General features: G+C 56.1%; 1 protein-coding gene and 1 long non-coding RNA gene across 3 annotated transcripts; both read right to left on the reverse strand.

Annotated features, from left to right (window-relative positions):
- Positions 1–2051: 2051 nt before the first annotated feature.
- Slc35e2b (solute carrier family 35 member E2B) lies at positions 2052–13389 on the reverse strand. Its single transcript, XM_026414866.2, has 8 exons — positions 12986–13389; positions 12773–12908; positions 12295–12422; positions 11531–11651; positions 9730–9783; positions 8872–8944; positions 7180–7325; positions 2052–6055 (listed from the first exon to the last, which is right to left on the reverse strand). Exons 1-8 carry the CDS (start codon positions 13302–13304, stop codon positions 5812–5814), a joined length of 1221 nt encoding a protein of 406 aa, XP_026270651.1. The 5' UTR covers positions 13305–13389; the 3' UTR covers positions 2052–5811.
- Positions 13390–13391: 2 nt separating this feature from the next.
- On the reverse strand, positions 13392–21527 carry LOC113201228 (uncharacterized). Of its 2 annotated transcripts, none has more exons than XR_003303129.2 (3): positions 21416–21527; positions 17871–18112; positions 13392–13476 (listed from the first exon to the last, which is right to left on the reverse strand). It is a non-coding gene; the product is annotated as an uncharacterized LOC113201228 (long non-coding RNA). The 2 variants fall into 2 exon arrangements; XR_013342139.1 differs by having other exon boundaries at positions 13395–13479.
- Between the last annotated feature and the right edge of the window lie 3319 nt (positions 21528–24846).

Here is a 24846-nt window from a genome sequence, read left to right on the forward strand (position 1 = left end):
TCTGAGAGGAAACAGCACCTGTCAGGCGTCAGGAGTGTCGCCACTTCCTGTGTCGGCGCATGCTGATGACGCACGGGGCAAGGCAACTTCCGGTCTAGGACTAGAGGCGAGGAAGTCCTCGCGTGCTGTAGCTCTGAGCGTGCTGTAGCTCTGAGCTGGTGACGCAGGTGTCGTGGCGCCGTCCTGGGCGAGTCCTGCTCCGAGAGCGACACTGGGTTGGGTTGATCTCTTTGAGGCCGATAGGTGGACGGAGGCGACCGCACCCTTCGTGCGGCGCCACCGCCGGGCTCGTCTGCTCGAGGGGCGGCCGGGTTCGGCGACGCGCTGAGCGCTCTGTTGCGGAAGAGCTGCGTCCTCCCGACGGACCACCGCGCCGCGCTGGTGCGAAGGCCACACCACGCAGCGGAAACCTTCCGAGCCTGGGGAAAGAGCGTCGGGGCTCGGGCTGCAGGAAGCCCCGCTCCAGCCTGTCCACGCGAGCAAATTCTGCTCCTTGGCATTTTTCTGTCGTAACGACTTCTCTGCTCAGGGGTCCAGTCATTCGATTCATTCCCATTTTGGAATCGCAAATAAAGCCAGTTAAGAACTTTTGTTGTAATTTGGCGGGGAGAGTCAGTGCTCCAGAACCTCGACAAGCGCTCTGCCAGCTACATGCCCAGTCCTTTTTGTTATTTCGAGACAGGATCCTGCTAATTACTCAGCCTGGCAGGAATTTGTGATCCTCCTGCTTCCGTTTCCCACCTTGGATGACACGTCTGCCCCATGGGCACCTGGCTGATTTTGTTTTGTTGTTTGGTACCAGAGATTGAGCCCAGAGGTGCTTAGTCACTGAGCCGCATCTCACTTTTTAAATTTATTTTGAAACATGGTCTTTCAAAGTTGCTTAAGACCTGAGCCACCTGAGCTGCTGGGACTACAGGCCACTGTGCCTGGCTCATAATTTTGTTTGTTTAATACTTTTATTTTTTAAGAGAATTTTTTAATATTTTTTAGTTTTCAGTGGACACAACATCTTTATTTTTATGTGGTGTTGAGGATGGAACCCAGCCCCCACACATGCCAGGAGAGCACTTTACCACTGAGCCACAACCCTAGCCATAAGTTTTTAAAAAATCTTTATATATTGATTTATTTTTATGTGGTGCTGAGGATAGAACCAGTGCCTCACATGTGTGAGGCAAGCTCTCTGCCACTGAGCCACAACCCCAGCCCTTATAATTTTGTTTTTTATTTTTTTTAATTTATTTTTTAAAGAGAATTTCTTTTTTTTTTTTTTTGAGAGAGAGAGATAATTTTTTTAATATTTATTTTTTTTTTTAGTTCTCGGCGGACACAACGTCTTTGTTGGTATGTGGTGCTGAGAATCGAACCTGGGCCGCATGCATGCCAGGCGAACACGCTACCGCTTGAGCCACATCCCCAGCCCTAATTTTGTTTTTTAAACGTGTACAAAAATAGAGCAGGGAGAGAGCTTCACAGTGTGATGCTGTTGCATTGTTCTTTTGAAAAGATGCCCTTCAAATCCATGGGCAGTTTTGTTTTTCAGGGTCCCTAAGTCTCACTCAGCCTACAGAATTCAGAACTTTCCTGGGAGACTTGCTAAAATGGGACTAGTGTTCCATATATCCATGTCAAGTTATGCTGTGGACTTTTAAGTCTAGCAACATCCTGAGTCATTTTGAAGAGACTATTGAAGTTAACCAGCCATGGATCTGAAATGGAAAAATGCAGAAGACTAACAAGAAATAGACAAGGGCATAAAAAAAGTTGAGGGGTATTGGGATTCTTTCCCCTCTTGAATGAAATGCTTACTTCCCGAATTTTAGTTACTGGAGAGCCTTTATTTTTCCCCTCCCTCCCTGCCAAAAACTGGTGAAGGCAATTAAGAAACCGAGTTTGATAATTTTGTTAGCATAAATGGAAGAGATACAAAGGAAAATGGAAGAAGTGCACACTTGACATTGATTCCCCTTTTGCAGAACATGAGCCACTGACCATGGCTACCTTAGCTGCTTCATTTAGACAAAAGTAACCAGGAGGCATCCACAGGATTAATTACACAGTACCAGTTTATTACCAGAGTGGAATTAACAGGGATTCACCTAAGTTATTTAAGAGAACCAAATTTTTTGAAAGCATTAATCTAGTCACATAAATACTGAAATAGGTGACACACAAAACAGCATAAACGTTTTGTATGATAGTTCTCCTCAGTCTTGTTTGGTATAAAGCAAATGTAATTTGGCTCTGATGCAGGCAATTACTGATATGATTATCAAGTTTTTCAGTGTGGGAATGTCACCCTACTGAAGTCCTCTGGGATGGAGTCTACAATACCCTGAAGGCAGGAGCATATGTCCGCAAATAGTTTAGAAATTGAAAATGAGCTGAATGCACTTTTCCAGAAATGAAAACAAAAGACTTTTCAAACTGAATTTGGATGTCTGAGTAATGGTCCAGCAACTACCAAACCCAGAACCAAGAACCCCAGCAAAACAGGGAGAAATATGCCAGAGAGTGTGAAGTTGAAGTTTTCTGTACTGAGCTGCAGTTAGCAGCAACTCACAATCAGCATGACCACCTGAAGGATCTGCTCTTGGCTCCTTAGACAGGGCAGAGGAGCAGGGATGTTCATCAGGAAAGCTGGGATGTTCTCATTTTTCAATTTAATAGGTGGAGGGCGTAGCCCTGTGGTAGAGCACTTGCCTACCATGAGCTAGGCTCTGGGTTTGATCCCACATAAAAGAAGTTCCAACCAGGCAGTGAACATATTTTAAGAAGGAATGAAGCCCTTGGTAGAAAGCCCCACCCCCACAAAAAATTGGGACTGGGGCTGTAGCTCAGTGGCAAAGTGCTTGCCTAGCATGCCTGAGGCACTGGGTTCAATCCTCAGCACCACATTAAAAAAAAAAAAAAAAAAAAAAGTAAAGGCATTCTGTCTATCTACAACTACAAAAAAAATTTAAAAAATTGATTTCTGTCTATGATAACATAGGTGCTTACTTTTTCCAACCCAGGGTAACAGGGTAAATACTTCCAGACCTTAGAAAGCACAATGCTTGGAGCTGGGCACAGTAGCGCACACCTGTGACCACAGCAACTTAGCAGGCTGAGGAAAGAGGATGGCAAGTTTGAGGCTAGCTTGGGTGATTTAGTGACTCAAAATAAAAAATAAAAAGGGCTGGGATGTAGCTTGGTGATGGAGTGCCCCAGCACCTAAACAAAACACACAAGTCCATCACTTGGACAGGTATAAAAGCTGCTGTGCCTCTGCTGTCCACTGACCTGTTTTAGTGGTCATTCACAGGGAAGCTAAGCCCACAAGTTTCTGACAAGCATTTTAAGACATGCTACAAAGCAGCTCTATTTTGTTGATTTCTTTATGTAGCATTTTTTAAAACTGTCTCCGACTCACTGTTCATTTTTCAAAAATTAGAGACATTTTGAATTGTGCAAGAGTGTTCTCAACTTCCCAGCAGGCAGACTCTTAATGCTGATATACAGGAAATTATGACTATCAGATTTTTTAAAAAGCATTTTATGCAGTTAGTAGTGGAGGTTTTCATTTTTCCCTTGTAGTGCTCTGGATGGAACCCAGGGCCTTGCATACTCTAGACAAGTGGTCGACCACTGAGTTACTCCCCAGCCCCCATGGAAGTCGTTTCAAAATTTGAAATCTATACACATCTAAGTATGGGTTAAGGAAGAAGCAGATACCCCACTGGGAAGGTCTGGTTGGTGTGCTGTTTACAAGGCACAGACCAAGGCCACAGGAGGAGTTACCAGCCCAGCAGTGGTCCAGCACCTGGGCTCCCACACCACATCTGCCGTGGTTCCATAAAAGACTAGACAGACATAATAAGAGAGAATCGTCAGCACAGGGCCAAGCCAGGCCTTGGGTATGTCCTAGAAGTGCCAGGAGAAGTAGGGGTTGGTGCAAGACAGGAAGGAAGGTGGGCGTGGGTGAGGGCTTGGTGTTGGCCAAGCTAGGCTTCCACCATCTTCCTGCCCAGGATGCATGGAGGTTTCCAAAGCATCCTTACAGGAACTGCCTTGCTTGCTAGTGATTTAAGGAAATCAAAACAAGCTGAGTGCTGCTTTTGAAGCAGGAGGGGAGGGGTGAGTCACAACAGGCAACTTCCTAATTCCACAGGAGATAGCGCACCAGAAATTCCAAACAATACTCGGAAGCCAGGCGCCTGGACCTCTCAGCAAACTCAAAAGTGCCTACCCCTCACTCTGTCAGAGCTTGGTAGCATGTGCTTGGGAGTGGACCAGGCCTTGGTGCAGATCAATCCAACAGCACCACCCAAATGCCACCTCCACCTCTTTTTCTTCAGTTTTGGGGGAAAGCAGAAGAGGAAGGAAACAGAAACCTGGGCAGAATCACACAGGAAAATATCTTCACAGTGGAGGTGACCCTGCGTGCAGGAGCACACAGCTGGCCCATCCTCGCACACAGGCCAGCTTCTTTAAAAAGGCGGCTTGTGGATTAAAAGACCTCATTTTGATCCATCATCATGAAAAACCTTTTCAAGTAGGTGGAAAGAAATGAGGCATGATTATTGCTCTTTGTTTCTGGGAGTTTACTTCTGGGAGGAACTGTTTTCCTATTCCCCAGCTGAGAAGACAACTGGAATACCAGTAAGCTGATGATGGTTGCCCCTGACCTGACGAGTGGTGGGGGGATAGGCCCGGGAACAGTGGGTGCCCAGTGGCTGCAGCCCACAAGCCCAAGCTCAGGGCACAGAGGTTTCAGACTGGCTGGCCAAAGAGTGCCTGCACCCAGGTCAGACTCCAGCAGGACGAAGGGCAGAGCCAGTGCCAGCCTGACTGCAGCTCTAGTACCCAGTTGAGACTCAGTCCGCCCAGTGGCTGGGGCGCTACCATATCGTGGTCCCTCGGGGGCAGCCATGGCTGTGTGCCTGGACATGGCCACCTGACACACCAGGTCCACAAGCCATGTGGCTGCAGCTTTGTTGGAAAGTCGAGTGTCACGCAGCATAACCTGAGTGCTAAGTGCTCTGCAAGGGCTCCCCTGCTCAGCTGCCCCCCCACCCCGCGGACTCCAGCAGGAGATCAGGGACCTCAGTACAGCCCGCTTCACACACGAGTCTGAGGTGTGAATGGAGCTAACCCCCCAGAGAGATCTGTCCTCAGCCTCCAGAATGAACAACCACCCCCGCGGTGAGGGGCACGGTGCCAGGCTGCGACGGGTGGCTTTTCCCCTCACAGAGCAATTCAGTGGACAATCCCTGTCACATGATGTTGTGGCTATGGGGTCAAATGGCAGCCATAGGGCCCTCCATAAGGACAGCTCTGAAGCAGCGAGAGGAGTCTCGCCCCCTCTCAGCAGCTGAGACCTCTGCTTAGGGACCTGTCAGCCTGCTCTGTGTTTTGCAGGCTCCTGTGGCCTTGATGCCCAGGTCTGGCACCTGGGATGGTCTGTGGATGGCTGGGGACCAGGCAGCTTCGGTGCCTGTGGTGGCTGGTGTGGGAGCTGAGGTCTCTGTTGGCACCAGGCAGGGAGAAGCTCGTGTTGGCACTGGAGCCCGGGCACATGTGGCCCAGTAGTCCCTTCAGAGGTGGTGGGGTCTGGCCCAGCTGCAGCCTGGTCAGCCTGGGGGTGCAGGCTGGTCCCTCCTCCAGTGCTCAGCTGTCAGTGGAGTCTGTGTCCCACGAGGGCTGGTCCCTGGAGCCTCTGGCTCTCAGCCCACTGTGTAATGCAGGGGGCAGCCCTGGCTGGTTTCCAGGGACCATGCAGCGGCAGGGGGAGCATGCAGTGCCCAGGCAGCCAGAGGCCTCCCGTGTTCAGGGGTGAACATGCTGTCTGGAGTCCTGGGGACCCACTGGTTCTGTGTCGTCCTCGGGGACCCAGCTGGTGGCTGTGGCCAGGCTCTGCATGACTTCCTGCTGGTGCTGCCTGGCCTTGTTGTAGAGCAGGACACCCACCATCACGAGAATGGTGCCGACAGCTGACAGGCTGGTGATCTTGTTGCCGAAGACGATGATGCTGAGCCAGATGGACAAGGCGTGCTTCACGGTGCTGGCGACGCTGTGGCAAAAGGGCAGAGGCAGGGGACGCTCAGCCCAGGCCATGTGCAGCCAGCCTGGAGAGTCCTGTGGGCACCCAGGTGGAGCTGCACGGGGCCTGTGGGAGACAGGGCGTCACCTGGTCCCTCCTTCCTTCCCTCTTTCTCTGGGGTCACTTTTTTTTTTTTTTTTAATTTATTTTTTAGTTCTCGGTGGACACAACATCTTTGTTGGTATGTGGTGCTGAGGATCGAACCCGGGCCGCACGCATGCCAGGCGAGCGCGCTACCGCTTGAGCCACATCCCCAGCCCCCCTGGGGTCACTTTTTGTTATGAAAAATTTCAAACAGAAAAGTGGAAAAACCTGGCAGCCAACAGCCACATTCCCAGCAGCTAGATTTGGTGAATAGCTTTTGCTACATGTGCTTCTTTCTTTCTTTGTGTTGAGATATTTTAAAATAACTCATAGACATTGCACCATTTTGCCACTAAATACTTCATCCTGTTCTCTAAAGAATGAGAGAAAGGGCCAGGCATGGTTGCACACGCCTGTGATCCCAGTGGCTAGGGAGGCTGAAGCATAGGATCAAAGCCAGCCTCAGCAACTTGACAAGGCTCTTAGCAACTCATGAGACCCTGTCTCTAAATAAAATACAGTGGTTAAGTGCTTTGAGTTCAATCCCTGGTACCAAAAAAAAAAAAAAAAAAAAAAGTACCCCGAGTGGATGCAGCTGAGGCACTTGTCCAGCACATGTCCACCACCCCTGGCACCATACGCAAAAGGGATCCCTGTTTGGTGCTGCACCTGCTACATTTTGAGTGCTCAGGAGCCATGTGTGGCCAGCGGCTCCTGTGCTGGACAGCACAAAGGCAGGAGGTCCCACTCTCATAGACAGTGCCATTGGCTGCTCTGTTGAGAAAAACACTCAGCCAGTCCCAAAAACGTCTCTAATGTCAACTTCTAGTGGAAACCTGTGGGGACGTCTCCTCTCAGGCTCACTGCACTTCACATTCACATGGTGCTGGTGCAGAACGGCCCAGCGACTGGGCACGGGGCACCAGGCGTCCCCACGGAAGACGCCAGACTTCAGGTCTTCTCTGCAAAACACCTGGACACACTGTGCCCCTCGGGAAGTCTCTGCTTACCTGAATGTCACCGGGGAGATCTTCCCCATGAGGGCATATGCAGTGACACTCTGAAGGTGGAACAGGGCACCATCTGTCAGGAGCAGGATCACCACGTCCTGGCTGTAGCTGAAGCTTGTCCCGCTCCTCCCAATCATGGGCATGTCCTAGGGCCAGAACCAAAGGCTGCTCTGCTGGCCCGCTAAGGAGGGCACAAAGGAAGGTCCCTGCAGAACTGCCACACTCGGGATCCCCCGCAAGCACACAGACGCTGTCACGAGGGAGGGACGACAGAACCACCTCACTTCTGTGAGGACAGCTACCACCAAAAGCCCTCAATGGCCCTCAGCACAAGCCAGAAAGTGCTGCAGAGGGTCTGGGGAAACAGTAGCCTGCACAACGGTGTGGTGGTGACCAGGGTGGCAGTCCCTCCAGGAACCAAACACAGGCCACTGCAGCATCCCGCAGTCCCACTGCCGGGCACATACCCAAAAAGCTGAAATCAGGGCCTCCCAGGGAGACGTGTGACCGGAGTTCCCAGCAGCAGCACTCTCGAGTGCCTATGGATGGTGAGTGGACAAACCAGAGAGGTCTGCCTACACTTGGGGAACACTCGGCCTTAAGGAGGAGCTAGGCTGGCACATGCCACATCAGAGAAGAACCTCAGAAAAGCTGTGCTGGGCGGAGGGCAACCTGGGGACAGAGCGCCTGTCGGGCGTGTACGAGGCCTGGGTTCCATGCCCAGCACCACACATACAAAAAAGGTCGTGCTGACCAGACACAAAAGACAAGCACTGTGGATCCCACCAGCAGAAGCCCTCAGAGGAGTTGACTGCCCAGAGCCAGAGAGGAGGCGGTGGCAATGGGGCTGGGGACGGAGGGGAGCCCTGGACAGGGCGCAGGTCTGGGCTGGAGAGGAAGTTCTGGGTGGGCTGTGTGATGGACACCGGGAACATGTTCTGCTTAGTGCCCCTGGACTTGACAGGATCGAGACAGGAAGCTCTTGTCCTGTGTGTTTCATCACGATAAAGAAATATGCAGACACGCAGCGCACTCCAGCTCTGAGAAGGTGACCCAGGAAACGCCCTCGTGGGTGTATGGCACACGGGTGGGAGAAACTCGCCACTGTTCCCAAGAGGAGAGGGCGGGAGGCAGCCAGGGCCCCCAGCTGGGTGTGTCCATGGTGAAGGGAAAGGTCTGCACAGGCGTGACGCGGGCATGGTGCGTGCATTGGCACACGCGTGGACTCACACCATCACGCACAGGTAAGTGTGGCAGTGAGGCCAGGGAGGGCGGCTCGGGCTTCACTCCCAACACTGCCTGTTCTGCAGCAGGCATTTATCACTTGCTGCACACCTGTGATCCCAGTGACTTAGGAGGCTGACGCAGGAGGATGGCAAGTTCCAGGTCAACCCCACAACGTAGTGAGAAAAGTAAAAAGGGATGCGAGTGCAGCTCAGTGGTAGAGAGCCCTGCATTTAATCCCCAGCACTGCAAAAATTAAATCCAATTAAAAAAATAATTTAAACAAATCTAAAAATCCTCACACAGATATCTCTGCAAGTTGCTGCAGCTGTGGACAGCTCCTGTATGTACAGCCCACTCCAAAGCACATACCCCCCAGCCATCCACTCGCAAAGGTAAGTCATTGTGTCAGAAATTGCCAGAGAGATGGGGCCCAGCTACAGTGGGAGGCCCACTTCTAAAACCCACCATGAAGAAGATCCAGGCAGGGATCAGCATGGCCACAGCAGCAGCGCTGGTGTAGAACTGCAGCTCCGGGGCCCTGTGGGGACAGAAGACTCCTGACCTCCCCGTGCCTGGGGGCCGGGATTTCCCTGGGGATTTCACGAAAGAACACATCACAGTGCTGACACACAGACGTGGACACCCATGGCTGCCCAGAACTGAGAAGGCAACGAGGACCAGGCTGGCTGTCAGACAGGCCTACAAGGAAGCTGAAGGGTCCTTTCCCTGAGTTTTCCTTTTCTCCTATTTTTTTTTTTTTTTTTTTGGTGGGGTTGGGTATCAGGGATTGAACTCATGGGAGCTTGACCACTGAGCCACATCCCCACCCTATTTTGAATTTTATTTACAGACAGGGTCTCACTGAGCTGCTTAGCGCCTTGCCTCGCTGTTGCTGAGGCTGGCTTTCAACTCATGATACTCCTGTCTCAGCCTCCCGAGCAGCTAGGAGTACAGGCATTGCCACCAGGCCCGGCCTTCCCCTACTTTTTGACAAAATACTTCCAAAGCCTCCTAAGCCCAGGGGGAAACATGCCATGTCTTCCAGGAGCATCTGGAGTCTTCTTTCTTGGCACTGGGGATCGAACCCAGGGCCCATGACCACTCCCTTGCCACATCCCCAGTCCTTTTTATGTTTTATTTTGAGACAAGATCTCACTAAATTGCTGAGGCTAGAGTTTGAACTCTAGGTCCTCCTGCTTCAGCCTCCCAAGTCACTAGGATCACAGGTGTGTGCCATCCTGTCCAACAGTATTTGGAAACTTAAATGGGCAAAAGTCCTCATGGGCCTTACAAAATCAGATGTCCACCCTCTGTGACACTTACGAGAAACGGTATTTGTCCCCGCTGAGGAGCTTTTTTGAAAAAACATTCTGCAAACTAGAACAGAGAGAAGAGAAGGTTAAGGATGGAACTGAGTCGGCGTGGCCCTCAGGAGAAGGGGCTGGGCTTCCTGTTAGCAGTGACATCAATGGCCATGCCTGGTGGACAGCACTGAGCACCTGCTGGGAGCAGGTGCCCCACCAGGGGTTCCAAGCATCTGCCTGCTGGGAGGTGGGCACCATGCCACTCCTCACAGGTGGGCAAGAGGAAGTACTCAGGGTCCTATCTCAGGCTTCACAAAACCCTTCTTGGATAAAACTCCCATGAGTCACAGCCTGCCTCAGTCAGGCACCTGGGGCTCTCAGAGGCGGGCGTGACTGAGCAGAACAGACTTCACCTACATGGAGACCCTGTGGGAAAACACGGCCAGAGCTCACGAACACCAGGCTGTGGGGACACACACGGCTGGGGTACACAGGACATGTGTCTTCGCCAGCACCCAGCACCCAGCACAGTGTGAGCTGTGACTGACTACGCCAGCATCCTAGAGGACTGGTGATGTGAGCACTACTGGCCCGCCATGGGCCCGGACTAGGGCTCGGGCTCGAGATTCTGTGACCCTGGCCCCAGCCCTTCCAGAGGTTCCCAGCTCCGCCAGGCAATCTATCTGCCTTAAGATGCTCCGAGGACAGCCAGAAACCAGGACCTCGAGCACAGGATTCAGCAGGTTGCCTGTGAACATGAAGTCCTGCCTGCGTATGAACAAGAGGCCTTCCTGGAAATCAGGCTGTGGACACCTGATGCCGTGATGCCCCTCCAACAAGCTGACAGAGACCTATCACACGCACAGGTGGTGCGGCCCTGGCACGCTCCTAGGACACAAACACAGTGCGAGAGAGTGGCAAGGGCTGTCAGGAGCTCAGGTTGGAGCTTGGGTTGGAGCTCAGGATGGAGCTCAGGATGGAGCTCAGGTGGAGCTCTGGGTGGAGCTCAGGGTGGAGCTCAGGGTGGAGCTCAGGTGGAGCTCGGGATACAGCTCGGGGTGGAGCCTGGGTGGAGTGTGGAGCTCGGGGTGCAGCTCAAGGTGCTGCTCAGGGTGGAGTTCAGGGTGAGCACCCCAGTTCAACACCAGGACCAAAACAGAAAGATGATTTCTGTCTTTTAGAGGCAGCTGCACTATTCAGACTTGCCAGCTCTTCCCTGCTGTGAGAGGAGGGCCGACCTGCTCCTGTTCCTGGAAGCCTGGCTGCTTTTCCCCACCTCACTCAGAAATGAGAGGGACCCAGCAGTAGTCAGTAACCCTGAGAGAAGGTTTTGCAGGGCTGACAGCGGGTGGGGAACCACCTGCTTTGCACCAATCAAAACGGTGGCTGGAAGGCGTCCTGGCCTCTGCCTGCACAGGACCCCAGCAACACCGCACGCCTCCCAGGGCCTGGCTATGTGGCAGTTTCTTGCCACCAGAGGTAGCCTCTTTGCAGTTGAACGTGGACGGCCACTTAACCAGGAGAGCAGACGCACCTGTGAGCACCACCACGACCCAGAGCCTGTGCTCAGCCTGAGGCCTGGTGACTGTCAGCCTGAGCAGCGTCTGAAGTAGGACTGCATCCTCAGGGTCAGGCTTGCTTCTGAGAAGAAGGTGCCTCACTGGGGACTTACCGCTTTGCTATTCAGGAAAAGGCACTGGGAGCCCTGCTGAATCGCAGGAGTGACTCTGAGCCAGCCTGGGCGTGAATACCCGTGAATGCAGGAGGAGGGCCAGCGCCATTTCCAGGCACCCCCATCCTGCACATCTTTAGTGACTCACCAGTCCATGATGTTGGTGGACAATGCAGCTGAGAAGCCCAGGATGTTGAAGCTCATCTCAGTGGCTGTGCACAGGGCCAGGCCTCCCATGACGGGGATGAGGGACAGGTTTACCAGCAGTCCTGAAGGGCAGGACGCACAGGTAGGACTGGCACAGATCCCTCCAAGGGCCCAGGCACCTCCCACCCCCTCGGATGACAGGTGGGGCTTTCACTTTGACTCCAAAACAAAGGCCACCAGCTCCTCAAGTCACAGGGAGACAAACCAAGAGGAAGCCCAAGTAAGGCTCACCCTGCAGCAGCCTGCACACTGGGGCCCTCCTCTGTGAGGGGTGTATGCTGGGCCTCAGAGACCTGAGACCCACAGTCACGCTCTGGCAACATGGAGAGACATGGGAGGGTCCCCAGAAACGACTGCCGGTCCGAAGATGAGCCCAAGTGCTGAGGCTCAGGGGAGATGGTGGAGCCACCCTAGGAAGCTCACCTACTGCCCACTGGAGTCAGGCCCCACCCCGGACACACTGCTGCCTGTCTCTCCACCAGGCTGGGGCATGAGGCACAGCTCCCTCTGACCTGCGAGCACCCTACTCCTGGTAGGCACAGGAGACATCTGTCAGGTGGCCCGTGAGGCACTCATGACCCTAAGCAAATGTCAGGGAGGGGCGGCGAGGAGCTGGCACTTTGTGACCCCAGGGCTGTAGCTGCTCTGAGCTGGAGCACACTGCAGGGAGGACAGGACAGTGAGCCCGGCTCCAGGGCCACTCACCTGTGTACTCCCCCAGGATCATCCGAGACATGATCACGGTGAAAATCGGGGCAGAGCTCTTCACTGTCTCGGCAAAGGAAACTGCCACGTTCTTCAGGCTGACCAGCCCCAGAACCACCGTTGCGAACCTAACAGCAAGCACGGGCATCCTCAGCACTGGCACTCTGGTCAGACCAGCCTCGCCAGCACCACCCTGCCGGCGACGGCTTAGCACCCCGAGTGTGACTCCCTCAGGCTGGGGGACACCAGGGCAGCACCCTGGGAGAAGGCACCTTCCCTCCAGCTGATGCTAAACTGGTTCTTGACAAACAATCTGGTGAGGACACATGGCATGGAGATGCACAAACTGCCTCCTCAGGCCCAGACCCGACACTCCCCAGCAGGGCCCAGCCACGGCCGGCAGAAGCGCTCCCACCATCAGTGGTCAGAGGCATCTCATGCCTGGAGTAACTGACACTCGGCGAGTGCCAGTCTTTACCTCATCAGGCCCACAAAGAGCATGGTCACGATGAAGTTGGGTGGGTAGGCCAGCCGGGGCTTGTGCTGGTATAGGCAGCAGGGCAGGCACGTCTTCACACACCCGATGACCGTGGTCGACAGCATCTGCACGGCACCTGAGGGGCGCGGGGGCCACGCTGACCACACTGCCCGCTGAGCCCTCCGCCCACATTCCCTCCCGGCCGGGCACTACCTAGCATGCTGGGTTCGCCCTCCAGCAGGGACAGGATGTACTTGTTGAGGAACAGCGTGCAGAAGCTGAGGAAGAACCAGAGCGACAGGTAGCTGAGGGCCCGCGGGCTCCACACGCCCAGGCCTGACTCGAGGACTGTGGTCTCCGTGATGGTGACAGTGAGCAGGCTCTCCTCCGGGCTGCCCTCGCTCCTGGTGAAGGCCATCTTCTCGCTTCGGTGACCGAGAAGAGCGCCCCAGGCTGGAGCCGACTGTCCCTTGGGCTCCTCTGCAGGGCCGGGAGCGCTCTCCGGAGCCTCGGGTTTGGTGGAAGATGACATGCTGGGGTCCTGCCCAGGAGAACCAGCTTATCTGGAGGGCGGGCAGCATGGGTCACGGCCACTGCCCAGGTGCGAGGATGCTGGCAGAGGAGAGGACGCCGTGGTCCCGGCTGGCACGCACATGGCCCCTGACACTGCCTCTCCCCAGCAGGGCGCGGAAGCAGAGGCTGGGCTGCTGAGGAAAGGAGCTCGGTTACCACGAGAAGCCCCAGAGCCAGAGCTGCAGGGGGAGCTGAACAGGGCACGTGCACTCAGACTTGTCTTCAGGTCGACATAGAGTCCACTGCCCCTAAAAAATGGACCAACTCCAGGGCCACACCCAGCTGACCCTCCTCTCCCTCACACAGCAGCTCTCTAGCAGGTCCTGAGGGCTGTGTCCACAGTGTAGGCCAGGCTGACCTTGGCCCTTCCTCTCCCACCCCATCCAGAGCCCTGCAGGCCTTGGTCACTGCAATAGCTCAGCCTCAGTGGTCACCCCCCTCTGGGCTCGCCCTCCTTCCTGGCAGGAGACCAAGACCGCCTGGCCCCCAAGACCCTGCAGAGCTCCATGGTCTCCAGGCGGAGGCTGCCCCTGCCCCTGCCCGTGCCCTGCCTCAGGCCTGTATAGCCATGCTCACGCCAGATGGCCACTCCTACAGCTGTGGGCAGGGCCAGATCTGCCCACCTTCTCCCTTGTGCCAGGGCACTCTCCTAGTTCTTGCTCTATGCAACCCTCGGTGACAAAGACCTGCTCCATCACAAGGACCAAGGCCCCCCTTCCAAAGTAGACAGAGCCTCTGGAGCACACTCCTGGGTCCTGGGTTCCTGCCTCGACACCTGGCCACACTTTCTTCTCTGGGTTCAGCTTTGCATTTAAAAGGGCGCCCTTCACCTTCCCTGGCTCTCCCAGTCACCCGGCCTGCAGCAGGGTGCTCTGCTGGTCCCTGAACTCCCCAGGTCCACCTCGGGACAGCCCCACCCACACCTCACCTCATGGGTGAGTCCTACGCTGCGGCCTCCCAAGGCCTCCCGGCTCCCTGCTCATCCACCTGTGTGCTCCAGGCTCCCCAGACAGCCGTGGAGACCCAGCCCAACTCCCCACAGTGTGACTGCGACCCTTCCCTGCTCCTGGTGCAGGGCAAGGCTGGAGGCTCTGTGGTCAGCCCCACCCACAGCTCCACCCATCTGTCCAGCCGGCTATTACTGAGCCAGCAAACACAGTCTCTCTCAGCCACCCACGTGCATGGGGTCCCGCTGCCCCAGGGTGAGGACGGCTCTTTACTGGGCTCTGGCCTGAGACGGGGACACAGGGAGAGCTTGCTCTATCCCATCCCTTCCTACCGGGTCCAGGGCTGGCTGGAGGTAGACCCGTCACCTTGCCATCATCCAATGCCCTGGGCACCCTGGGGGCTCCTTTCTGAAGCAGCTCAATAGCCCGTGGGACTAGCCAGCACAGCCCCCTCCAGATGGCTGCCCACGTGCCTTCACCAGCACACCACTGTCAGGGGGCTGTTTCCCAGCCCCTGTGGGTGCCACTTTCCACGGCCGACCCAGATCTTGATAAGGAGACCAAGCGGCACCCTGTCCCTCCGGCCTGGGACCTGTCACACAGGCGCTGCCTAAGCTTGGGGGAACACCACCAGCTCCCACTGTCCCTGTTCTCTGCCAGGGAGGACGAGGTGCGTGGGCTTCCTGTCTGGACTCAGAGCACAGGCCTCTCAGCTCACCCTGGGCTGAGCAGCTCCCTCTGCCAGGAAGGTCTCCACGGTTCCTGCTGAGGGAGTCACAGCTTTCCAGGCAAAGCCGCCACAGCAGCAGGTCGGGCTGCCCCCAGAGCCCAGGGCCCTTGTCTCTGCTGAGGCCATGAGGCTGTGTGACACGGGCAGCGTCATCCAGGGCTGGAGGCAGCCTGACACCTGCCCTCCCACTGCTCACTCTGGTCGTGAGATACCCAGGGCCCAGGGTGCCACTTGGGACGCTCTGTTCCTGGCCCAGGCCTCATACAGGAGCCAGACACATGGTCCCTTCACCTCACTACCGCAGCGTTCCCTGAGAACAGGCTGCTGTGCCACTCCTCCACCAGCCAGCACCTGGGCCACACCAGCACCCACAGGGTGAGCTCCCTGGCCACAGATGTGCACAGGACAGCACAGGAAGTCATCATACAGACCCTTTCTCCCATGCACCCGCTGCATGGCCTCAGTGGCCACTGTCTGCCCTGCTCCTGTGCCCACGCCATCCTCTGCCTTGTTCCCCTCTCCACTCCCAAAGGACACTGATAGGGTGCCACCTCCTCCCGAGGCTGCAGTGGCCAGCAGAGAGGCCCACAGCACCTTGAGAACGCCCCCTCACTCGTGCTCCAGGGTGGACAGGCGGACAGCCTCCGTGCTGCGCCACCCCTGGCTCCCAGGCCCCGTGCACATCGCTGCCCAGGGTAGTTGGCAGGACAGAAGCAAACAGATTCCAGAGACTCTGCAGGATGTGACCTTTCTAGCTAGAGCAGGTAATAGGAGCAACAGGCGAAAATCACCCAGGCACTTCCTAAGCCAGGTTTAGCCAGAGCCAGGCGGCCCTGGGAGGTGTGCTCCCCTGCCGTTGAGAAAGTCTGTCTGGAGCTCTGCGGAGCCACTCAGAGCAAAGACAACCAAAGAAGAAAACAGCCGAGTGTCTCATGGAGGAGCTGGCAGCGTGCCTTCACAGCCGCAGGCCAGGAGGGAAGCCAGGGCCGGGGCTCCCCTGCCAGGGGGACACCTGAGACTGAAGGGGCGACTCAAGGCTCCAAGAGCAGTCGAGGTGCGGAAGCCCACAGGCCCAGGGCGTGATGGTTACACACCAGGGTTCCCATGAATCTCTTCAAGTCCAGCCACTCTGCCAGGACCACTGTCAGATCTGGGAACACATCACCATGGAAACACTGCCCGACAGCCGAGAGGTGCAGGGTAAGGTGAGTGGCCCTGGGCCTGCTCAGCAACCTGGAGAGGGCCCTCAGGTCTTCATGGGGCCCCATCTCCAGTGTGCACTTCCCGGAGGCCGAGGGGAGGCGGAGTTCCCTCTAATGCTCCACTTCTGGGACCAGTGCATCCTGCTGCCCAGGGCTTGCCTGAGCCACTCAATGCACAAACTCCATTCTACCCCAAAGAGGCACCCGGCAAGTAACAGCATATTCCCATCACTCAGGAAATTCCAAAGGTTTTAAGAGTCCTGTGCCAGGAACTAAGGACAAAGACCAAAAGTCATCTCAAGATTATCTTAGGCCCCCAAACAGCTGAAGTCCCAGGAGAAGTGCAGGTGTGACTGCCAGCTGCCAGGATGCAGGATGGAGGGAGCGCCTGGCAGCCCTTCCTGCAGACCCACTGCCCTGCCCTTGCTCCTGCTCCCTGGAGTTGAGACTGGCCTCCGCTGCCTGTGGAAGACCCCAGCAGAAAGGTGGGGTGTGCCAGTCCCTGGCTGCCTGCGTCCCTGCAGCTATAGCCTCCACAAACTGGCCTTGGCTTGCTTTGTAGGGCTCCGTCAAAACAGACCCCTGGAGCCAGGCTTGGGGACAAAAGTTTGCACCAGGGGGGCCGGGGCGGAGAGGGCAGCAGGAGTAGTGGAGGTGGTGGCCACTCCCTCCTTTCCGGGAAACAGCAGAGCAACCCAGTGGACAGGGCGATGCCCACAGCCGCTGTTCTTCAGGCTGAGTTCGGAGCTTCTGTGTCCTCCCAGGCAATGGGCCACAGTGCCACCCCCAGGATAGGCGTGGACATTGTGGGACAGGCTCCCACTGCCTCCCTGTGTTCTGCTGTCCATCTCCTGAAAATGCAGAGCTGGAACCCAGGGAGCCAATGGCCTGCGTTGTCCAGCTGCTAGGACACACGGCCGAGTGTGCACATGCCCAGGTCCACCTGTCCTCCCAGTGAGGCAGCCTGTGTGCTGCTGGTAGCACCCGCGTGGTGAGACAAGCCCATCACTGGCCATCGGCCAGATGGCACTGGGTGAATCTTGAGCTCCCCTCAGGGTCCAGGGCAGAGAGGAGCAGGTGGGGGACCTGGGCCTCTCAACAGACCCACCTGCTGCCCACCACACCTAGAGCAGGGCCAGGAGACCTCAGCTTCGGGATGCATGCTCACTCTCAGCATGTCTTCAGGACAGTAGAGCTCTCTCAAATGCCCACTCACCTATTATGATCCATAGGTGCCATGAGGAGGGAGCAGGGCCAGGTGAGGGCCAGCAAGACCCACAGGCGTTACCCAGGCCGCTGTCCTTCCTGGAGGCCCTGGCCAAGGGGGCTCTGCACCCTAAACACCAGTGTGGACGTCTGCGACAGAATTCAAGGAGGCCGAGGCCCAGGCAGCTGAGGGCTCACTGCTGCAGAAGCCCAGGTCGTGGGGGAGATGAGGAGGGGAGGCAGCACAGACCCCTGGCAGGCAGAGGAGCCGTCTCTGGGGAGTGCGGCAGGACCAGGACCTGCCAGGGGCCTGGAACAGGGCGCCTGCACCTCCAGTGGCCTCCAGGGCCTCTTGGCAGAAACCAGCAGAGGCGCACAAAGAAGTGAGCCCAGAGAGGAAGGAGGGAGAAGAGCGAAGGAGAACCTCAGCTGCCACAGACCTGAGACAGCCTCGGCTCCAGGAGGCCTCCACCAAGCAGCACGCCAGGGCCATGGACGCTAGTCAGAGAGGCAGAAGCAGGATCTCACCAGGTCTCACCAGGGAGCTCCTCAGCGACTGGGAGGCTCTGAGGCCTGTCACAGCTGAGAAGAAGCCAGGGAACAGGAGGCGGGCAGAGCCCAGCTGGGGACCGGAGAGGCAGGAGCAAGTCCTCTTTGCTGAAACACTTCGGCTGTGGGGCCGCTGTGGGGCCGGAGAACATTTAGATAGAGATCAATGCTGAGGATCAAAGATCAAGGATCAGCAGCTACCAGGCCGCCAGCAGGGAGGAGAGGCTGCCTGCAGCCTTGGGGTGGACCCAGAGGCCTGAGGACAGCAGTCTCTACAGCTGCCAAACAGGACACCATCGGGCAGACAGACAAGCAGACAGAGCCATCAGGACTGACAGGTAGGGAAGAACCAAGCCCTGGCACAGAGCTTGGCAGCGGAGCTGCACCCTGCGAACCCTCTCCCCACAGAAACCAGGGCCTGCATCACCTGCAGGTGAAGGACAGGTACCTGTGGCCAGAGGCAAAGCTCCAGAGAAGAGACCAAGGCTTGAGCTCCGACCACCCCAGAAGGGGTCTTCCTGCACCATGGCAAACCTAACCCAGAAAGGTGTCAGGCAGGTCTGAAACACATAGGTGGCGCAGTCCTGGCACCCACCCGGCGGGACCCCAGGGGGCACCACAGCCTGTGGACTAGTCCACTACACTGTGTTGGAGTTAACTCCCCACGGCAGACAGTCACATTGAGACCAAGTAAAATGTCAACACTGAGGCAGGCAGAGGGTGCACAGGAAGGCTCACATGGCTCTTCCCGAAGTCTGAACTTTTCTTAAAATACAAAGTTTGAAGTCTGGGTGTGGTGGCCCCATGCTCAGGAGGCTTAGGTAGACTGAGGCAGGAGGATGGCAAGTTTGAGGCCAGCCTCAACAACTGAGCAAGACCTTGTCTCAAAATAAAATATAAAAAGGGCTGGGGGTGTGAGGCAGTGGAAGAGGACCTCTGGGCTCAGTCCCCAGTGTTTAAAAAAAGAAACGAGGGGCTGGGGATGTGGCTCAGCGGTAGCGCGCTCGCCTGGCATGCGTGCGGCCCGGGTTCGATCCTCAGCACCACATACCAATAAAGATGTTGTGTCCGCTGAGAATTAAAAAATAAATATATATGGGGCTGGGGATGTGGCTCAAGTGGTGGCGCGCTCGCCCGGCATGTGTGCGGCCCGGGTTCGATCCTCAGCACCACATACCAACAAAGATGTTGTGTCTGCCGAGAACTAAAAAATAAATGTTAAAAATTCTCTCTCTCTCTCCTCTCTCACTCTCTCTTAAAAAAAAAAAAAAGAAACGAAACAAGAGACCATTTACTCTCTGAGTCCCTCTTGCTGTGCAGGCACACAGTGAAGAGGTGAAGATCAGTAGCTCCTTGTGGGGTGAGGGCAGGGGTCCCTTTCCACCTCCTCCTGGGGCAATCCCTTCACTCAGGTCTGGAAGCCAGGCCTGCACAGACCCTCTGCAGGGGGTATGGGGTCACCTCAGAGGCTGTCTACTCCAGCCTCATCCCAACAATCAGGGATGAAAAGTCAACCCCCCGAGACAGCACTTCAAGCCCACACTGACCAAAGTCAGTTCCAAAGTTTTTGCAAGGTGGCATGGGGACAGCAGGCAGCAGAAGTGAACCAGGAGCAGCCACCTCAACAAGGTGTGAGTGACCGAAGGAAGGACACTCTTCCACCTGTGCCTGGCTCAGCCTGGGGCTTGGATCCCGCGCAGCATCCACTTGGGGAAGCCACAAGACCCCTGGGGGCTTGTCAGCCCCTCTCAGGCCACATGGGGTTGAGCCAGAGCTACACAGTCTAGCAAAGCCTGGAGTCCCCACTGGATTGGGCCCACCATCCCTCTTGGCCTCAGTGACACAATTTCTATTCTGCAAAGGACTGAGGTCAGCAGCCATCTGGTACACAAATGCTGGAAGGGCGTGCATGGCCAACTTCACCTGGGGACAGAGCTGCTGGAGCTGGGGAGTGGGCGTGCTGCCCACCTGCTCGGGCCAGAAATGGAGCGGGGTGGCTCCTGTCCCTCCCGCCAGAGCCGGAAGGATGTGTGCAGGCTGGGCTCACAGGGAACAAGCTGCACAGTACTGAGCCCCAGTGAGCGGGCAGATGCTGGGCTTCAAGGTCCCCGAGCTGCCAGCACTGCGTGCACCAGACCTGCTGGCCAGAGAACGTTCTGTGGGATCACAGAAAAGATGCCACTTTTCACGCCAACATCTTCACTGTCCCTAGATTCCAGGCCATGGACCCAGTTCAGAAGCTGTTCTGAAGCAAAGCAGATGTCACCAGGTGTTCTGCCTGACTGGTCTCCATTTTGGGTGAGGGTGTCAGGGCACATCCACGCTTGACAAATCCTGCTCATGGGGTTCAGAATCCTCACCCGAGTGGCTCTAGCCTCTGCCTGGCCTGGGGCTGCCTGCTAAGCTCTGGTCTCCCAAGTAGAAACTGGAAGCCCCCAGGAATACACACCAAGGAGTGCCCGAGGAACTCAAGCACAGAGTGCAGACAGATGCTGCCCGCCACCCTCGGCCGGGATGCCCAGCTTCAGCACACAGCACCGTACTGGCTGTGTCCAGCTCCAGCAGGGGAACACCAAGTCCATTCTTATTCCTTTTCTCTTCTACATTCTCTAATTTTTCTACACTGAAAATGGATAATGTGAATGTGAAAACCTTCCTATTTCCTCTTTTTGTTTTCTTCAGTACTGGGGACTGAACCCAGGGCATTCTACCAGAGTTATACCCCCGACCGACCCTTTCTAAATTTTTACTTTTGAGATAGAGCCTTGCTGGCTTGACCAAGCTAGCCTTGAACTTGCCAACCTCCTGCCTCAACTCTCCCAGTCACTGGGATCACAGGCCTATACCACCAAGCCCAGCTTGCACTTCTGTCTTAATGTCCCTTTTAATGTTAATAGTTTCATTCGGTGTTAAAATGTTATTTGCAAACTTATAAAGTACACTGAATTTGGGGGAAAAGGACCTTTAAAAAAGCCACTGAACAAGAAATTCCTGTTTAAACAGTGGTGTTGTTCTTTTTGTTTTATTCTTTTGTAGAAGCCTGCAAAGATGTTCCCTGCTCAGAGAACAAATTTGCGGGGAACTGCCTGTTTGTCAGAATGCCGGAAACACGACGGTTAAAGCAGACTGCCCGCGCGCGCGGGGACCTGCGGCTCTGGGCCTGGCTGGGGCTGCGCTGCCACCTGACAGGGCCCTGCCCTGCACCGCTGTTCCAGTTTCCCAGCGCGTTGCCCTCCGGACGGAGGAAGGGGCGACTTCGCGAGGCACCTGCCATGGGGCCCTGGCCCCTGTTGGGCACCTCCCTATCCGCGTCCCCGACCCCACGTGTCCAGGTCCACCGCCCGACTAGAGTCCCGGGTTCCCGAGACCCCGCCCCCGCCCTGTGTCCCCGCCCTACCTGTGTCACCGGCTCCTGAGACCCCGCCCCCCGCCCTACCTGTGTCCCCGGCGCGCGTGGCCGCCGCAGGAGGGACCGAGGCCGCGTCTCCGCGCGGACGACCGCCACGTGGTGGCGCGCGGGGCAGAGAGGACCGACCGGCGCGGGGCGCGGGGGCCGCCCGCCCGCAGGGGTCCCGGGCCAGGGCCGACGCGGGGCGGGCGGCGGCGGCGCGCTGTCATTCGTGCTGGCTCACGTGCTCGGCGGACACCGCCCGGGGGCGGCGGGCCGGACCCGCCCACCCCCGCGGCCGGCCGGAGAGGGGGCGGCGCTCGTGTGCACCGCGAGGCCTCGCGGGAGGGGCCCGCAGGCCCGGGTGGAGCGGGGACACGCCGCGGCGGGGGCCGGAGGTGACGCACAGGAAGCCGGCGCACTCCTCGCCACCCTGCGGGCGCCCGCCCCTCGGTGCCCCGCGCGCCCGGCCGGCCCGGAAGGCCGCGGCGGGACCGCCTCGCGGCCGCTGGGGCCGCCCTCGGAGCCACCCACCACGCCCGGCGCGCGCTGGTTGGCCGAGCCACGGAGGACCCGCCCCGGGGCGTGGCTTCCGGGCCGTCCCGCGCCTGCGCGGCACCTGCGGTTCCGGGTTCCGCGGTGGGCGGCCCGGCGTGCGGCGGTGTGCTCTTCTGCGACGTCACTGCAGGGCCAGAGGCTCAGCTTTAAAAGTTAGGGTGCGGTCCTGGGGGGGAACCCGGGGGGCCCTTGCCGTGGCGCTCTCTCCCCCACAGGAAATCGAGATCGAACTTCTCCAGAAGGCGTCTCCGTAATCGATCTGTCAGCAAGAGCCTCGGCAGGAGCCCAGGTCCTGAGCTTCCTAGCTCCGGACGCCTTCCCCGGCCGGCCTGAGCGGTCAGCACGCCAGGTGTGCAGCGCCGCTTTACTGACTCTTCACTGACGTTTATGAACTCTGTAGCCTGTGCATGTGAAACGATGTGTAAAGGCTTTCAAGGGAAGTGTGTCTGCCAATGCAGAGTGTGATAAGAAAAATAGATTCTCTTAACTAGATCCCTGGCCTTGATGTTTCCAAATCAAAGATAAGGTCACTAACTGGGCTCTGTGGAAACAGCTGGCAGGGTGAGGGGAGGAAAGGGGAGAAGACTCCCCTTCTCAGTCGCGGTCCTTGAAAGGTTAACATGCCCAGAACAGTAAAAAGAAAAAGCTTTTTTTGTGTGTGAACTTGACTGTGAACTTCTGAGCCTCTCCTTACACGCTGGACATAAAGTTCTGAAACTGCCTGAACTTGGAGTTCAGGGGGATTAATTGATTACAGCAAAAGCTGTACCCTCTGAACCTGGCCGCAGCCAAATAAAACTGATTCCTGCTACTTTCTGTGTCTTGCCTTGTCTCCTGAAACACTACCACTGAGCTACATCCCCAGCCCTTTGGGGGACATATTTCTTGGTTGGCCTCCAACTTGTGATACTCCTGCCCCAGCCTCCTAAGTCACTAGGATCACAGGCAACTTTTAAAATATTACACTTGTTTTTCGTTAGTTTAGTTTCTCCATCGTCATATACCTAAGGGTCTGTTAAGGTCAGCCTCCTCTGTCTGATCTCGGGGTAGCTGCCCTAGTGTCTCCCACTCCCCCAGGGACATTAGGGGCAGGTGGAGGGGTCGTGGGTATTCAGGGAGTGGGTCAGGGCTTGGGCCTAAAAATGGAAACATTTTTAGATGAAAGAAGTAGAAGTGAAACTCTAGTGTTCACATGAATGGGAACCCCAGCCTGGCACAGTGGCCAGGTCTGTGATCACAGCCAGGCTTTTACAGGGATTTGGGGAAGTATGTATATTTGGAGGCTGTGGCAGGGCCATCACAAATTCCAGGCCAGCAGGGTAACTTAGTGAGACCCTGTATCAAAATAAAAAATAAAAGGATTGGGAGTGTAGCTTAGTGGTAAAGTGCGCTCGTTCAATCCTGAGTAACTACAAAACATAAAATGAAATAAGAAATAAGCCCGCACAGTGGCGCACACCTGTAATCCCAGAGGCTCAGGAGGCTGAGACAGGAGGATTGCGAGTTCAAAGCCCGCCTCCTCTAAGCATCTCAGTGAAACCCTCTCTCTAAGTAAAATACAAAATAGTTTACTGGGATGTGAGTCTGTGGTTGAGTGCCCTTGAGTTTAATCCTGATACAAAAAAAAAAAAACAAAAAACAGAACCACAGAACGAACAAGATATCAGTCTTCTCTTGCCTAATGTTGGCATCCAGAGGACTGCACAGGTCTTGGAATTGGCTAAGCCCTGGTCACATATGAACAGAAATGCCTCCAAGAAGCCTCCAGATCCTTCACTATTGACTCTTAGGATATGGAACCGGCTTTTCAAGATTGGGCATGAGCAGGAGCCAGGGATGTCTGAGGAACCGATACCCCAGAATTAATGCTTGGCACCCACCGGCTGTGGCCAGGAGAGCGGTTCCCCAATCCCTATACAGGGTTACTGCCGCAGCCCCTGCGAGGTGGCACATAGGCGAGAGCCCCCCATTTCCGCCCGTTGCCTGTCACTCTCAGCCCTCTCCAACACTCTGCCAGTCACTGGCCTCAGGGATAGCCCAGAGCAGGACCTTTGCCAGCTACAATCAGGGCACAGCTTCTGGGGCAGAATTTCCTGGTTGGCACGAAGCCTACCGTGCCAGCAACCGCCCATCTGTCCCGGCTTTATTCAGCAAGCTGGCTGTACCCGATCATTTCAAAAGCAAATTTATAACAATATTGTAGAGATTTTTACATTTCACGTGAACAACGTCAGGGAGCCTGGGCAGCTTCCCTCCTGGGCAGGGTCTGCGCAGTGCCCTGGCTCTGCTGCCCACACACAGACCCAGAGGCCTGGGAGACCCAGACCCCGTGTGTGCGCCCACCCTCTGCATGTTGACAGCATTTATCCCCAGATGCTCCCAGGTGACGCACATTTCCCCCTTGAAAGGAGGCTCGCGAGTCCTTGCACCTTGGAGAGGCCACGGCCAACTGGCCTGGGTTTGTCTGAATTTGCTGGAGTGTACACTTCTTCCTTTGGTGGGAGTCAAAGCAGAACTCTGGGGTGAGAAAGTATAGCTAGCAAAGGCCCTGCACCCTCCGCAGCCCCAGGATTCTGAGCATGTGACTTCCTGGCCCTTTGCTGGTGTGAATGGTGGGGTGGGCATGGACTTCTGATCATGTACAAGTTTGGTCATTTACTATTTCCTTATTACCTCTTTGTATGCTTCCTTGAATCGTCAGTTTCTTTCCTTGAACAGCTTTTTCGGGTAATGTTTTATGTGGACTGTGTGTTTTTTAGGTACCAGGGATTGAACCCAGGAGCACTCAACCACTGAACGACATCCCCAGCCCATTTTCCTTTTTATTTAGAGACAGGGTCTCACTCATTTACTTAAAACCTCACTGAGTTGCTGAGGCTGGCATTGAATTTGGGATCCTCCTGCCTCAGCCTCCCAAGTTG

This window comes from Urocitellus parryii, chromosome 11 (assembly GCF_045843805.1).
Source record: "Urocitellus parryii isolate mUroPar1 chromosome 11, mUroPar1.hap1, whole genome shotgun sequence".
NCBI classification, from domain to species: domain Eukaryota; kingdom Metazoa; phylum Chordata; class Mammalia; order Rodentia; family Sciuridae; genus Urocitellus; species Urocitellus parryii.